Below are 16,059 nucleotides of genomic sequence, written 5' to 3' on the forward strand. Positions count from 1 at the left end.
AGGAGAAAGGTCTGTTTTTCAGTATGTATTATAATAAAAGAACAACAACAACAATCCCTAGCTCTTCTATAGTGCTTTTTATCAGTAGATCTCAAAGTGCTTTAACAAAAGAGGGCAGTATCATTATCCCCATTTTACAGATTAATAAACTGAGGCACAGAGCGGTGACGTGACTGGCCCAGCAGGCCAGGTCTCCCAAGTCCCTCCCTCGAGGACAAGTGGCGCTCCACACTGCTTAATGTTAAGCATGTGAGTAAATTCCCCTTGACTTCATGGGGATCTAATCATATTCTTAAGGTTAAGCACATGCTTAAGTGCTTTGCTGGAATCGGGGCCAGAATGATCAGTACCTTGTAGGGTCAGTAAGCAATGGAAGTGACCTGCTTCCTGCTTGGGGCTCAGCATGACCTTTAGACCTCAGGCGTGAAACCCAAACTCCCTTCTCCCCACTGCCTCCCAAGCTGTCAGCTTATAGCCTTTCCCCTGAGCACCCGTGCAAGGGGGTGGGGTAGCTGATCTGAAGTTAACCCCTTGACTCGTTAAAGCATTTGCCATCAGAGACAACTCTTATGCAGCAGCTTCTGCTTTGGGCAGGCCACCATTTTGCAGAAGGGGGGGGAGAGAATCAGTCCCTTGCTGATGAGCTTTGTAAGCAGATGGATTTTGAAAGCTCTTTGAAAAGCCATTTAGAGCTAAATCCGGTATTAAACCAGGCCTTTCATTAGCCAAGTTTTCAATCCCCACCCAAGCTTAATACAGTGAAGAGTTTTTGAAAGGGTCAGGAATAAGCTTTTAAGCATGTTCTCCAATTAACTTTTGTGCTTCCCTCCACAACTTCCTCTGAGCAGCCCACTTCCTTCGCAGAGTGACTATAATTACTATTTTAAAAATCTTTGAACAGTCTGAAGTAACAGATTCCATTTGCATTTAGGCAGCATCTAAATCCATTAGCCTTTTCCACTTTCCTGTCATTATTTACTTGTAGAAGCTGTCTAGAGAGAGAGAAAAAAACACGATATTTTCAAGAATAAATAGTGTTGCTGCTAAGAAAGGCGTTATTGTCTTTCTGGACAATCGCAATTACTTCATGTTATCCGATACAATGTACATGATCATACACTGGATAGATCAATTTAAAATCATCAAGACAAGAAGAATACTTTGCAATGTACCATCCCCATTTACAGAAGCAATGTTGCATTGTATCTATCCATGTTACAATTAAGAAGCTGGATTTTCAGAACAGCTGAGTACCCCAAATCCCTGTTGAAGTTCAACGGGAGCTGAAGTTGCTCAGAACTTCCGATAATCAGCCCCAACTTTTCCTTTAATGCTACTTTTAAATAGTCCTTTTTCTTAAAGGGACCCAGGACAAATTTGATCCAGAATTAATATTTTGTATTAAAAAAAGCTTTCAAAAAGTTGAAGACCCCAATATTTCCGTGATGGCCTTCATGCTAATGAAAACAGTTTATAAATAAAGGTAGTGTTTGCAATTCAGACAATGCAGCACTGCATGAAATCATGAAAGTAAGAAAGAGAAAATGACTAGAAACAAAAGTGAAACTGACTAGTTTATTTTCATTGTCCAAATAGAGAAATGCACCAAGTAAACAAACAGCATAAAGTGCAAAGAGTAAATTGGAATTTTTTTTAAGTTCTTTCAGTTTTATTAATCTAGGAAGTTATCTGTAACATAGGTAAGATTTTAATAACTATATTAACTGTAACATTGATTTGATTGTCATAGCAGAAAAATCATGACACACCACAAAATCAAAATTCACAAATGCACAGAAAATATGAACAAATGTCATGGAGGCACATTGTTTTGTGTTGAATGTAATTTATTTTACAATGACAATTATTTAAAACTGTTCTATAATAATTAAACTAACAGCAGTGCTTTTGCTTTTGCTATTTTTTTAGTAGAGTTTCACAATGTTTGAGGTTCTTCTTAAAACTTCAGACCCTGAAATCATGTGAATACACAAGAATCTGAGTTTTTGTATAAAAACAGTAAGTTTTAATCCTTGTGGTTGCAGAGATAAGCTTGAAAACCTGAATTCCAAAGGTTCAAAAGTCAGAAAGCAAATATAAAAAGAATTCCAAGTGTATTATTTGTTAAATCTCATGATTTTTAACACAATCACATGATTTCTTGGGGCCTGCCTCATGGTTTTTGAATGCTTAGGGTTGGCAGTACTGTTTTAAACCATGTAAAAACCCATGTCACTCCCCAAGGCTTCACTACATTGCAAATTTGTTTTAAAAAATTAATTAAAAGTCTTGCGCAGCTGATTACAAAGAACATAACTTGTTACATCCTAGGAGTCAGAGCTTTTATCAGGAAGACCATAGCTAATAACAACATGCAGCCTTAATCAGTTTTAACCTGATGGTGTCCATTTAACAACACAGAGAATAAATAGGCCTAATTCCTTTGCAGTTGCACCAGTCTAAGGGTTTGATCTAAAGTCTGTTGAAGTGAGTGAAGAGAATTTCATTGACTTCTATGGGGTTTGGACTGGGGCCAAAACCAGAAGCCACCCCATTAAAGTCAACAGCATCACGCTTGTGTGAAATTGATGTACGTGAGATCAGAATCAGGCTCTTTGCCTCAGAGCTGATTATGCTTTAGTTGCAAAGAGTTTTCGAAACAGCAACAGCATAGCCCGTCTCGGTCATCATGAATAATGCCCGCCCTGTGATCATCTTAAACATTTTCAAATGTTTCTTCCCCATCCGAGCAGCAATAAAAGCTATTTTTAATCCCATTTGAAAGCAGTTTGCAAAATGCCAAAATCTGCATGTTCTGCATCCCAACGGATTGCTTCAGAACTACCGTCTAGACCAAATATTGTGAAGCAGCAAAACATGGGCATAGCACCCAGAGAGGGCCCAATCCTGCAAACACTTATGCATATGAGGATCATTTGGCTTGGTATCTGCAGAGCTCACGGCTAAATGTTATGTAACTAACAGCATGCTAAGAACACAAAAGGGTTGCTATTCAGGTGAGTTAATTTTACTATTTCAGCTGAAAGAAAGTTAAATTGTTATTCTACAGACCCAGCTAATTTAAGGTGCAAAGCTTAATATTTCTTAACGAGGGGCTAGCCTGACTGTCTTTTCTGTCTTTTTGTTTGTGTTTTATATTTATTTATTGGATTGTCATGACTTGATGTGAGGGGTTTGGAGGTGGTGAAGATGGGCTCTACTTCTGACATTTTAAAAAATGAGATAATAAAATGATAAATAAGAAATGTGCTCCAGAACTCAATTTGTAGAAAGACACTGTGAAAGACAGGCTGCTCTCAAACTTTGAGGATTTGGAAGTTAGTTCATTAGGAAAGCAGATTAGCCTTTGTCAACGAATAAAGATAATGAATTAAAGCCAAGCTCCTTGGATGTTTTGTCAGCTGATTCCATGTTTATTTTGTACCATTTCTTTGTCTCTCCCTACCTATATATTACTTAAATGCTTCTAAGAAAAGCTTTCCTCAAGCAAGGACGTGAGTTTCATGCCAAAATGCATCTTGGCGATCACTAGGAAGCTAAACTGTCCATTTATTTAACGGATCCTGCTGTAGGATGTCTTGATCTGGCTGCACAAATCACAACACACACAAAAACCCTTGAGGCATCCACTTAACTCTGCTTTTCAAGTGCCAATAACATTCTCAGCTAATGTCAAAAGAGCAACACTGGGATCAGAGTGTCTTTTTGTGTATCTTTTCCGGCTGCTGCGCAAAGACTTAAGGACAAGATTTACAGATCAGAAAGCCTGCCCCAAGAAATCCTGTCTCCCAGCTCCCTTATAAGATTGTCACTTGCCTCCACCAGTGAGACAGAAGAAACGCTTGCAGATGGCAAGGTTTAACTGTCTCTAATGCCATTCTATACACACATATGCACACACAGGTGTGTGCAGGAACATTATTAATAATTAGCTCCTCCTTTGGGCCTTTGGGCACTGTTCTTGAACAAGGGAAAAATTAAGAAATACAAAGTTTGGGGGGAGAGGCTCAAAGAAATTCAGCAGGTTGAAATTGTTTTATTAAATTGATGGAGGCCTAAGGGCACAACTACTATGCATAACCTCTCTGCTATAGCACGGTCCACAGATCAAGCATTGATATTCATACACAAGGGCCTGCCAGCTGTTACTATTGCATACACGCAGCCATGACTGTGTGGCTTTGTTATTTATGCCCCCAAAAAATTAATGAGGTATGCATTTGTTTTAAGTTCCTATAAAAAATCTGATGTGGGCCAACATCCGCAGTGTGAAATTTTGTGGTGCAAGAGGCTAATCTTTCAGCAGCTGCACTTTCAGTGTTTGTCAGAGGCAACAAAGACGTGATCAGTTATCTAGTGCTTCGGCGCAGCACCGCACTTATCCTGCATCTATAAAACTGTGTTCCTTTAGGTAGCAAAGTACAGGCTGCGGGACGAAGAGGATCGTAAATAAGATGAGGAAGTAGAAAATGCACTTCTAGTTATTCAGTTGACAACGAACTGGCTAGTCTGCGCTGTTGCATTCTGCAGTGCTTCAGTGCAGGGAAACTGCTCTTTGCATCAGCTGATTTTAAAAACCTTAACTACCCAGAGCTCCCTGCTATCTAACGATGTCTCTAAAGATCTAGTCATTCCATTGAAACTTCCCTCAGTTACCCCAAATCCCCATATTCCAAACTTTTCCATATTTTCCCCATGACACTAGAATCGTTGAGGATGTGCTGTGACGCAAGGAGATGGGAGATTTTAGAGAATCCATTTAAGTTATAGCTGCGATGAGGACAAACTAAGATCTAACAATCTGAAAGAAAAATCTCAGCACTAGTAACAAAACAAACAAACAAAAAAATCAAATGCAACATTTTAAATAGATTTTCTCCCCAAACAATCCCCAGTTATACAATCAGAGATGAGCAATTTCTGCTGTATGTTAAATCAGCCACGGCCTTTTAAAACTAGAAACTCTCCACATAAAAGTTGTATTGAATTGAAATATTCTATGGTTATTTCTATCCAGACCCTTCCAATACAGGTTGTGGCTCTGATTCTGATCTCATTTACATGGCAAATACAGAGTAACTGCATTGGGCCAGATATTCTGCTGGTGTAAATAGACACAGCTCCAGTGAAATGAAGGATTTCTGTCAATTTATTCCAGTAGCTGAGGATCTGGCCCGGTACTTCAGTAGAGTTAGTGGATATATGCACCAATCCAAATGAGTGCAGAACTGCCCCCATGTCTTCATGGTTTGTTAGCATCCCTAAAAATATTCCTGCTAGAATTCAAAAAATCACTTGTCAACTTACATCTTCATGCAACTTACATTTTCCCTTTTCTTTTTTTCCATAAAGCAGAGAAATAACTACACAGAGACAATAAAGTGCTAATATTTAACTAAAAAAAAGGACTCCTTCTCCTTTGAAAGACAGTGCACTTTTCCCCCAGTAGCCAAGCTAACTACAAACATCAGCTTTGCTTTCCATTTAGGTTTAGTTTACACAGTGTTAAGTGCAGCGAAAAAAAGAAAAAAAAAAGAAAAAAGTGGTTTTGCTTTAGGATAAAAATTCACTTCATGCTTGGATTGTCCATTAGGTTATTTATGTTATAATCCAGAAAGGAAAGCGGTTTATTCTCATATTATGAGTTAAAGCTATAGTAACCAGAAAACCGTCACATTAGATATTTGGTTGGTTTATGCTGAAGGCTTTCGAGTCATTAACAAAGACCCCCACCCCACCCTACCCTTTTCAAAAAGGGAGAGCAGATAAATTGAATTTAAATACACAGTGAAAGACTAACCTAGAATGAATGTTTGTAATCAATTAACTAAACAATGCTTTAAGTGGGTAATATAATATAAGCTACTCCATAACTACAACTAAATACTGCTCATTTCAGTACAGCAATTGTTCCGAGCATGAGAGACTGAACTGTGATTATGAAGAAAGGGAATCTGGGATTGTCCATATTTTAGAGGAATTTTTTTTAATTTACTTAAGACAAGCAACAACGCTACAGGTGCCCCAGGGCCCAATGTCTTGGCATTAAAAGCTTTGGTGTAATTTTAGTTTCTTGGCTCATTCAAATATTTAAAAAATGTTTACACCACTTTGAGATAGTCCTAGGAAAAGCTGAAACTTTCATCCACCGTTTCTTTTCACACAGGCACACCTCAACTTTAGCTCAGTCTGATGAAGAAATAACAATGAAAATACATTTTTATAAGAAAATAAAACTGGAAGAGCAAAGAGTAATAGACAAAATATTCTTATGCACATTGTTTTGAATGCAGACTTGCTCTACTCTGAATCACCGTGAAGTCTCTTTAAAGACTCTTCTTTACCAGAGAGAAAATGGTCACATCTTTCTAGAATATTGCACTCATTTCTGTGATTCAGTTAATGATATAAAAATGTTCTCTACTTGTACTTCCACTGACTCCACAATGCTCAGAACCATTTTAAAACATTTTGTTGGTATCACCTAAACTCCCTGCAAACATTTATATCCCTCAAAATTCACAACTAATGTGGTACTAAGCATAGTATTTATTCATTTTATACCTCTGCGGTATACGCGGCAACTTTTTCTTGGCTCCACTACTAACAATATAAGAATATTCTAACTTCTATACTGGGTTTAATAATGTGTATAATTGTCATTAAAATGTTTTTCTGGCTGGTTAGGTCCATCTATTAGTTTTCAACAAAAATGAGAGACTACTGATTATTGTCAACCCCATAGGACTATATGGAACTTAGAAATGAAATCATAAATCATTGTAACATTAATACAATCATAAAAATAACTTAGCTGCTGACTGTACTTGAAGGTGCACTAAGACAACAACTTTACAATCCAGATGTGACATTACAGAGCTGTAACTGTGGGGCTAACGTTACCTCACTTTCCGTTTAAAGCCCTGATTTTCAAGGGTTTGTGTTTCAGGGAGAATTATTACCTTAAACCTTCCCCGCGACGGAAAGAAATGTGAAGAAAGATGAAGTAATTGAAAAGAAAAAAATCTTTTTTTGTTTTGGTTTAAAAGAGAAAACAATAGCTGAACAGACAGACCGACAGAAAGACAGACAGGGCTCCCCATTTTATTACTTTCAGATGTTTGAATAAAATAGTGACACTTTATCAATCTGCACATGTTGGCTTTCTTCAAACTAACAGGCTAGATTCATTCACTGACTTCAGGGGATTTACACCATGAGTGAATTTGGCCCAGACACTTTCAGTCGGCCAAGACATGGACCTTTAATAGACACCACATGCACAGTAGCTGCTCTTCCAAATGTTTTATCGCCCGAAAAGTTCAACTCCATTGAAACCCTTGAAACCAAACAACTCCCTTGAATCAATATGGTTCTGCCCTTTGACACAACGGGGCAACCGTAACGTATCAGGGAATTCAGACAATAGGTTTTTCCCCCCACTTCTCTCCACTGTGACAATATTTCCAACCCACTGTAAATAAGTGATTCCTTTGATAGATTCAACCATGTCATGCAATGCTAATGGTTACTCAGTCTTTTCTAAACTCCCTAAATGAAATACTGTAAAAGGAAATGGGGAAAAATTGCAGGTGTATCAAGGATAAAATATTAAGGGTTCAAACCATAAATCCCAGGTAATTCAGAAGCCAAGTCTCCAGCTTTATCCTAGATTCATCAGTCTTTCCTTAGACTCTGCCATCTGTCCCAGAACCAACTAAGCCTGCCACATATAGGTACAGTGTGGTGCGTTAAGAACAGAGGGCCTGATTTTCACAGTTACTGAGCGCTCACAACTCCAGCTGAAGGCAGTAAGAACGGCTGGTGATCAGCTCCTCTGAAAAATAGACCCAGGGCTTCCTATCATGTATGATTCACTGGGTTAATGCTGACATTAACCAACAAACTTGCAATGGTGTGTTCCCATCAACGCCTGCAATTTAATTTTTGTTTTTATTAAGAACACTGATTTGTTGATCACTGGCCTCCGAATCCCTGAAATAACACTCAGACTCAGGAAACAAGAAGTCATCGGATTTGCAACACAAAGACAGGTTTTGTTCTGATAAACATGTTTGCGGAGAAAGCCAGCCTTGCAACTAGCAGCCATGAAAGGTCATTTTAAATATTGTTTAGTTCTGGAACTTCTGTCAACAAAAGGTTGTTTTTAAGTGTTAAGAATAAAAAAAAATTAGACTGATTATTATTATTTAAGCAGAGAGCACCCAGCATGTGCTAAGAGCTTTCCAAGCACACAGGACGGCACAGTCTGCGCCTTAAAGTCTGATCACTGTAAACCTGTTGCTTTCGCATTGGAGCAGAGACCAAGGCACTGCCAGATACCCCACCATTGGCCTGACACAGGACGGCACACTTTAAACTGTCTGATGCTGCAGAGAAGCGGCTCACGATTTATTATGCACATGGGGCATTCAGTCCTGCTGTGCTATGAAAAAGCAGCATCCGCAGAGACCCAAAGAGGTGAATGATTTCCCAAGGAGGGAGAGATTGGGAAAGGCTGGGCCCACTTCTATAAAGGCCATACACAAAGTAAATAATCTGCCCCCACCCAACCGGTAGATTTACCAGTGGCATTTTAGTCACTCTGCTAATAAAAACTAAGCACGGGGTTCCCACAAACACACTCCCTGCCACGATTTTTTTTTTAAACTAAGCCCATTCATGCCTCGAAAGATTTTCATTGCCTTTTTCTAATGGGAGAAAACCAATGCAACCCAGGTCATTTTTCTACACCACAACCCCTTCAAAAAGTGTGCAGAGAAAAATTTTAAAGAGAGAGTAATTAATTTTAGAGGGGCAACCTGGATTGAGTTGAATGGGAGCAGAGGGCAACCTGAATTGTATGGATTGTGGGGTGGTTAGTCTGGATTGAATTGTTGGGAGCAAGGGCTAACCTGGATTATATTAAAGAGGAGTAACCTAGATTGAGTGGATGTGAGCAGGGGTGAGCACAGATTATACTGGAGTAATCTGGATTAAGTGGGGAGAGCAGGAGTGAACCCAGATTACATTTAAGAAGAGTAACCTGCATTAAGTGGAGGGACCAGGGGCTAACCAAGATTACTATAGAGTAACGTGGATTGAGTGGGGTGGGCACAGGAGTGAACCTGAATTACAATAAAGAGGAGTTATTTGGATTGGGGGGGGGGAGAGAAAGAGTGAATCCAGAATACATTGGCATGACCTGGACTGAGTGCAGAGAAAGGGGGTAACCCGGATTACAACAGAGTAAACCTGGATGGAGTTGGGTGGGAGCAGGAGTGAACCCGGATTAGTGACCTGGATTGAGTGCAGGGAAAGGGGGCTAACCTGGACTACACTAAAAAGGAGTCACCTGGATTGAGTGGAGGTGGGAGCAGGAGTGAACCCACATTACACTGAAGTGACCCCGGTTGAGTGTGGGGAAAGGGGGTAACCCGGAGTACATTATAGAGGAGTAACCTGGATGAAGTGGGGTGGGAGCAGGGGCGATCCGGGATTACATTGGAGTGATCCGGGTTGGGTGGGGGAGCAGGAGTGAACCCGGATTACACTGAAGTGACCTGGATTGAGTGCAGGGAAAGGGGGTAACCCGGTGTATATTACAGAGGCGTCGCTTGGACTGAGTGGGGTGGGAGAAGGAGCGAAACCAGCAAGAAGGGCAGGAGTGCCCCGGGTTGAGCAGGAGCGAACCCGGGTTACCCGGGAGTGCCCCGGGCCCGGTGCGGGGGAAAGGGGCTGACCCGGGTTACACGGCAGTGCCCCAGATCGGGTGCGGGAGAAGGGATGTGACCCGGGTTACACGGGACTGCCCCGGGGTACACGGAGGTGGAATCCCCGGGACGGAGCGGGGCAGGGCGGGCTGCCCGGGGTACACGGGAGTGCCCCGGGCTGGGTGCGGAGGAAGGGGGCTGCCCCGGGGTACACGGAGGAGGAATCCCCGGGACGGGGCGGGGCAGGGCAGGCTGCCCGGGGTACACGGGACTGCCCCAGATCGGGTGCGAGAGAAGGGATGTGACCCGGGTTACACGGGAGTGCCCCGGGCTGGGTGCGGAGGAAGGGGGCTGCCCCGGGGTACACGGAGGAGGAATCCCCGGGGCGGGGCGGGACGGGGCGGGCGGGCTGCCCCGGGTCTCACCTGTACCAGCGCAGCCCCTTCTCGTAGCCGCGGTCGAAGAAGTGGGGCTCGGCGCCCAGGGCGCGCACGGCGGGGTGCGCCCGCAGGAACTCCAGCAGCGCCCGGGTGCCGCCCTTCTTCACCCCCACGATGATGGCCTGCGGGAAGCGCCGGCTGCCCGGCCCCGCCCGGCCCCCGGCCGCCGCCTGCTCCTCGGGCCGCTCGGGGCGGCGGGCGGCAGCGGCTCGCAGGAGCCCGTCAGGCAGTAGAAGAAGTAGGTGCCGAGCAGCAGCATGGGGAGGCCGAGGAGGCGCGGGGCTGCGCCCGCACCAGCCCGCCCAGCTGCCCCGCCAGCCCGCCGCGGCTACCTCCCATGGGGCGCCGCTGCTGCTGCCGGGGCCGGCCAGCGCCGCCCGGCCGGCACATGCTCCCCGCGGCCGCCGCCGCCTCCCGCGGGCCCGGCCGAGCCTGGCACAGCGGGGCCCCCCCGCCTGCTGCCCAGCCGCGGGAGGATGCAGCGCCCGGTCCCGGGGCCAGCGCTGGGCACCGGCGCAGCCACCTCCGAGCCGGCCCCCTTCGCCTTCTTCCTCCTCCTCCTCCTCCTCTGCCACCGTCCCGCTGGGGGGCGGGTCCCCTGCTCCTGCCGCGGGGAGCCCCGAGCGCACCCCGCAAAGGCGCGCAGGCGGCGGGAGCTGCTGCTGCTGCTGCTGCTGCTTCGTCCCCTCTCGGAGTCCGCCGCCGGCCGGTCCCGGGCGGGGCAGGGGAGCCCCGCGGGTGCCTGACCCGGGCACAGGGGCCGGAGAGTTGGCAAAGTCCCTCCCCTTTTGGAGACGGCGCAGGCAGCGGCGGGGCGAGAGGCAGGGGCCAGCCGGGCTCCTGGGGCTCTGCAGGATGCGCCTGCGAAGCGCCGGGCTGAGCGAGCGGAGTTTGACACGCACCCACCCCCAGCGCCACTCAGCCGGAGCAGGGGGCGGCCCCAGGGGCGGGGGTGCCGGGCCCCGGCTGCGGGATGCGCACGGCCCCTGCTGGGGCAGAGAGGCGCTAGCCAGACCCCGAGAATGAACTCCCGACTCCAGTGAGGTCCATGGGACGAGGGCGGGGGATCCGGGATTTCACCCTCCGGCGCTGGCCGGGCTAGGATGGGAGGGGGTGAGCTAGCACACAAGGCAGCGTTTGAAACCGGGGGAGTTACCGTTCATGGGGGAGCCTAGGCGTTACCTTGAGCTAAGGTGACCAGCCAGCAAGTGGGAAAAATCGGGATGGGTGGGGGGGTAATAGGAGCCTATATAAGAAAAAGACCCAAAAATCAGGACTGTCCCTATAAAATGGAGACAGCTGGTCACCCTAGGGGCTTGAGCAGTTTAGCACCTGTTAAATCTACACCCTGCCTTGTCCACACTACGAGTCTGACACCTTAGCCAAGTTAAAAACACACCTTGTCTTGACAGGCGAGGCACCAGACTCTAGGCGTGGGGGTGAGGAACCCCATTTGCCAGCTATTTGCTAGACAAGAGAGGACTATTGAGGCTGGGGTCCTGGGTCCGTGGGGTGTGTTCAAGTGATGCTTACAGACCTGGCGTCCCCTTTCCTACACCCCAGCCTGATGCACTCTGCCGCTGAACATCACTCCAGCCTATCCCCCTCTGCCTGCCCTCTCCCCCCTCTGCTCCTCCTCACCCCTGTGCATTCAACTTGGGCAGCAGCAGGAGGGACACTGAGCGCCCACGGAAAACTGTTTTCTCTGTCTGAGATTGTTCTCAGTTCCAGTACCTGGCACCACGGGGGACACCGGCAGCCATGAGGAGCAAAAGCGGTAAAGTCAGGCTCAGCCCCTGCAGCCCTGGCAGGGAGCATGCTCCGTCAGGTGTGTAGGAGTGAAGCATGCTCAATACCAGGCAGAATCTTTCAACGAATTTTGTTGCCACAATCTGTAACAAACCTCTGCTGTGTATGAGCAACTGGCAATTTTCACATGCTAATCACTTGAACAGATCTGTGTGGCTTGCAGAGGGACAGCAAAAGGCACCGCTCTGATCCCATGGTGATCCCCTGCCAAATTTCCCGTCCCTGCTCCAAAGCATAGAGGAGCTAGAGTTTCTCAAGATAACATTTGTAACAGTAGTTATCAGGGGCAAAACAGCGTGTTTTCCCCCATCTTGGAAATGGCTACACCATTTTTGCTCAAAACTTTCCCCAAAAATTCAGCCTGAGGCAGATACCCGGCTTGGAAAATTTTGACCCAAATGGTTAAAGTTCTGCAAAGGTATATGCAACTGAAAAACTGTCTTTATAATGGAATCTTCTCTCTAAGTGTTGCTACCAGTTCAGCCAATAATACATAAATACATTGCAAACTCTTATTATATTATTATTGAACCCTAAAAGAGATGCAACATTAATTATTAAACTAATAATTAAACCAAGCTGCTTCCTTAAGTCTGGAAATTAGCTTCCAGGATGAATGCTCAGACCTGCTACTGATCCATGTGTGAAATTCTCCATTGAATTCAACAGAGAGTTCTCAGTACAAATCCCTAGTAGGATAACAGAGCCAAAATTTAGGCTATTGTCCATTCATATTTTCCAGGCAACACAGGGAGTTAAATTAAAAGGTGCCTAGTCAGAACCAGCATGGAGCAGGAGGTGCTTGAGGGGCTATGGAAATATGGCTTTGCCACATTCCTTCCCCCCTGCAATAGCCACACCTGTATTCACACCCTACACACTAGTATAATAATCTTCGTACAAAATAGGCCTTGTGAGGTAACATTTGAAAACTAATAACTTGCTGGTCAACACTATCATGGTGAAATGTATACGGCAGCATTGGGTGTAAAGTTATGAAATCCCCCGTATATAATGTTAAAGGCACATGTTCCAAGTCATGCTGCACAAATTAAGGCACAATGAGTCAAACATGTCTTGAAGAAAGGGGTGTAAAGTTACTTCAATTTGTATATAAGCTGTAAACAGAGTCCTCAGACAGCAAGAGAGAAAGAAAATCTGCATCTTAGCACACACAAGTGAAAGAAAACCACATGAAGCATCTTTACTCACTAGACTCCATATTTCCTTCTGCTCAGATAGATAGAACTTTATGAGGGGGGTTGAACTATAAAAGTGAGGGGCAAACCCCCCAAGGTATCTCTCTCCCTGTTGGTCTCACTCCTTGCACCTAGGAAGACAAACCAAACAGCAATTAGACTTTGGGGGAGGGGTCCTGACCTGAAAATTTTGATAAGTAATGCTGTTGAATGATGTGATTCGGACTTTGCCTTGAATCAAGTATAGTTTGTTAAGTTAGGCACTAGGAAATGTTTTGTCTTTATTTCTTGTGTAACCATTTATGACTTTTATGCCTCATTACTTAAAATCCTCTCTTCTTTTGTTGATAAAACTTGCTGTATTGTTTAATCCAATCCAGTGTGTTTAAGTTAAATTGTCTGGGTAGCTCCATTTAAGGTGGCAAGTTGTTGTGTATTGTTCCCATTGAGGGACCACGGACCTAATACCTCTGGACTGTCCAGGAGTGGGCTGGATAGTACAGAACATACAGTTTTGGACTGGGAGTGTGTTGGGGTCACCCTGCAGTAGTAACCAAGGCTGATGAGAGCCCCAGCATGGCCAGCAGGCTGCAGTGACACTTAGACACTTAGGGGCCCCTGCATGCTTGTGCCTGTTTATGAGTGATCCAGGTTGGGATAACCAGCAGCAAAACATTGCAGGGCCCTCCAGTTAACAGGGGGAAGGTGATGACACAGCTCCCCCCAGGTCTGGATAACACCACAGTGTGTCACAAAGGGCTGATTGCCATTCCTTCTGCAGTGCATGAACACCACTCCTGGCTCACCCGGAGAGGAACATTTCTGCTCACTGGCTTAGAGCATATGATCATCTCTTTCTTTAGCGGCTGGCCCCAGTGGATACAAGCACCTGCTGTTTACTGAGTTCAGTCCAGATCCTCAGCTGGTGTAAATCCACATTACTCCATTAAAGTCAAAGCAACTAAGCCGACTTGGACCAGATGAGAATTAGACCCTAACTCAGATAGCAGCAATGTGTGCTTTTGGCACTGAAAAATTCTGGTTCAGCTCCCCGTGATGACCATAGTGTCTGAATGTATGCAAAGGTGTGCGACAATGACATAACAGGCCCCTGACATGGGCTGAGCACCAAAGTACAACATTATGATGAAAATACCACATCAGCCTTAATGACAACAGCATCTATGGGTGCCACTGAACCATTTGCAATGCATGCAATAGGGGTGGGGCATTGCGCCAAAAAGCATTCTGCTAATTTTGCACAAACCTCAACGTTCCAACTGCCTCCTTCCCAAGTGACCAGGACCCCCACAGCGACAAAAAGTGGAAATTGAAAAGTTTGTCTCTTACTAGTTTTTTTTCCCCTAGACAGAAATTAAATGAAGATCAGAGATTGAATACCAATAAAACTGGAAGGTAAAAAAATGTTTTACAGCCTACAATAGATTAACTAAATATGTTTTCATTTTTATGGCACTCTAATTATTGTTTTAAATCACTTACATCATGCAAAGGGATTTACAACAAACTTTTTTTTACTGCAGAGTTTTTAATCAAAGGGGAAAATATGCTTTAAATAAACAATAAGGATTGTGATGATAGCCAAATGCCATGCAATTAACAATCAACACTGAGAAAGTCAGTTTTAATTATACCGCATCAGCTCTTATGTATAAGTATAAATACATTGCATGTATATATTCAGCTTGGGGAAACCAATTCAAAGGTTTATTCACTTACCTTAGGGCTTGCAAAACAAGTTAAAAGGAAACAATTTACAACGTGGGACTTTTTTTCAAAATCAAATGCATACTTGAAATGGGTCACATTAAAAATACATTTTTGCAAACCTCAGAGAGAACCAAAACAACTGTCTGCTGTTTTCTCATGGAAAAGTCAGTGCATTCTTACTACACTATCTGTATTATATTATTTCTATTGCAGTAGCACTTGGAATTCCTAGCTTCATTAGGGTTTCATTGTGCTGTACACTCTACAAACACACAGAGACAACCCTGCCTCAAAGAACTTGCAATCTAAATAGACAAGACAGACAAAGCAATATTATCATCCCATCTATAGATGGGGGAGCTAAGGATCAAAGAGGTTCAGTGATTTGCCCAGGGTCACACAGGAAGTCTGTGGCAGAGCATAGGTTTCCTGAGTCCAATGATAGCGACTTAAGCACAAGATCTACTGACTATACATTTCTAGAACATTTGTATCCACATCCAATCCACAAACATAGTCCATGATGGATATAAAGCAAATATCTGCAGATTTGCAGGGTTCTACCTATTCACCCTGCTCATCTTCAATAGGTCTGATTTAACTTTCTGAAACGCCCCTGGTATTCAATGTATGTCCTACACACTGAGGTCCCTGGGACTACTCTTGTGAGTAAGGCAAGCGGGATTTGAATCAAGCTGTTCTATGGATTACATCTTTTGAATGTTGCCTCCTGGAACAGCAGTGTAAGAGCCTGTGTCTTGGTGGAAGCAATAAATAACAATACTTAGTACTTATGACAAGACGATCTTAATGTGCTTTACAATCTAGGCATCAAACATCCCCATTTTCCAAATGGGGAAAACTGAGCCACGCAGGGAGGCAAAGTGACTTGCCCAAGGTCACGCTGGAGGTCAGTGGCCGATCAAGAAAAGAACTCAGGATTCCTGCTACCCACACCACTGTCCTCTCCACCAGAACTCCCTCTTGTCTGCCACAGCAGCTATCATGTAGTGAGAAACACCCTATATTGATATCTCTATACATCATTTGAGCTTCACAGACGCTGCTTAAAGTTTTCCCTTTTCCAATGGCCTGATCCTGTGCATTGCTTGGTGCCCTTAACTCCCACTGAGTCACAGGCACTCA

At 44.6% G+C, this 16,059-nt stretch overlaps 1 protein-coding gene across 1 annotated transcript in view; it reads right to left on the reverse strand.

Moving 5' to 3' along the window:
• HS3ST6 (heparan sulfate-glucosamine 3-sulfotransferase 6) overlaps positions 1–11,337 on the reverse strand; it is a 107,404-nt gene extending 96,067 nt beyond the window's left edge. Inside the window, exons 1-2 of the mRNA XM_039493386.1 lie at positions 11,331–11,337; positions 10,160–10,916 (exon numbers count right to left, since the gene is read on the reverse strand). Of these exons, the coding sequence (XP_039349320.1) occupies positions 10,160–10,916; positions 11,331–11,337 (764 nt within the window). The remainder of the gene's footprint in view (positions 1–10,159; positions 10,917–11,330) is intronic.
• Between the last annotated feature and the right edge of the window lie 4,722 nt (positions 11,338–16,059).

The sequence above is a fragment of the Mauremys reevesii genome, linkage group 10 (assembly GCF_016161935.1).
Source record: "Mauremys reevesii isolate NIE-2019 linkage group 10, ASM1616193v1, whole genome shotgun sequence".
NCBI lineage: Eukaryota > Metazoa > Chordata > Testudines > Geoemydidae > Mauremys > Mauremys reevesii.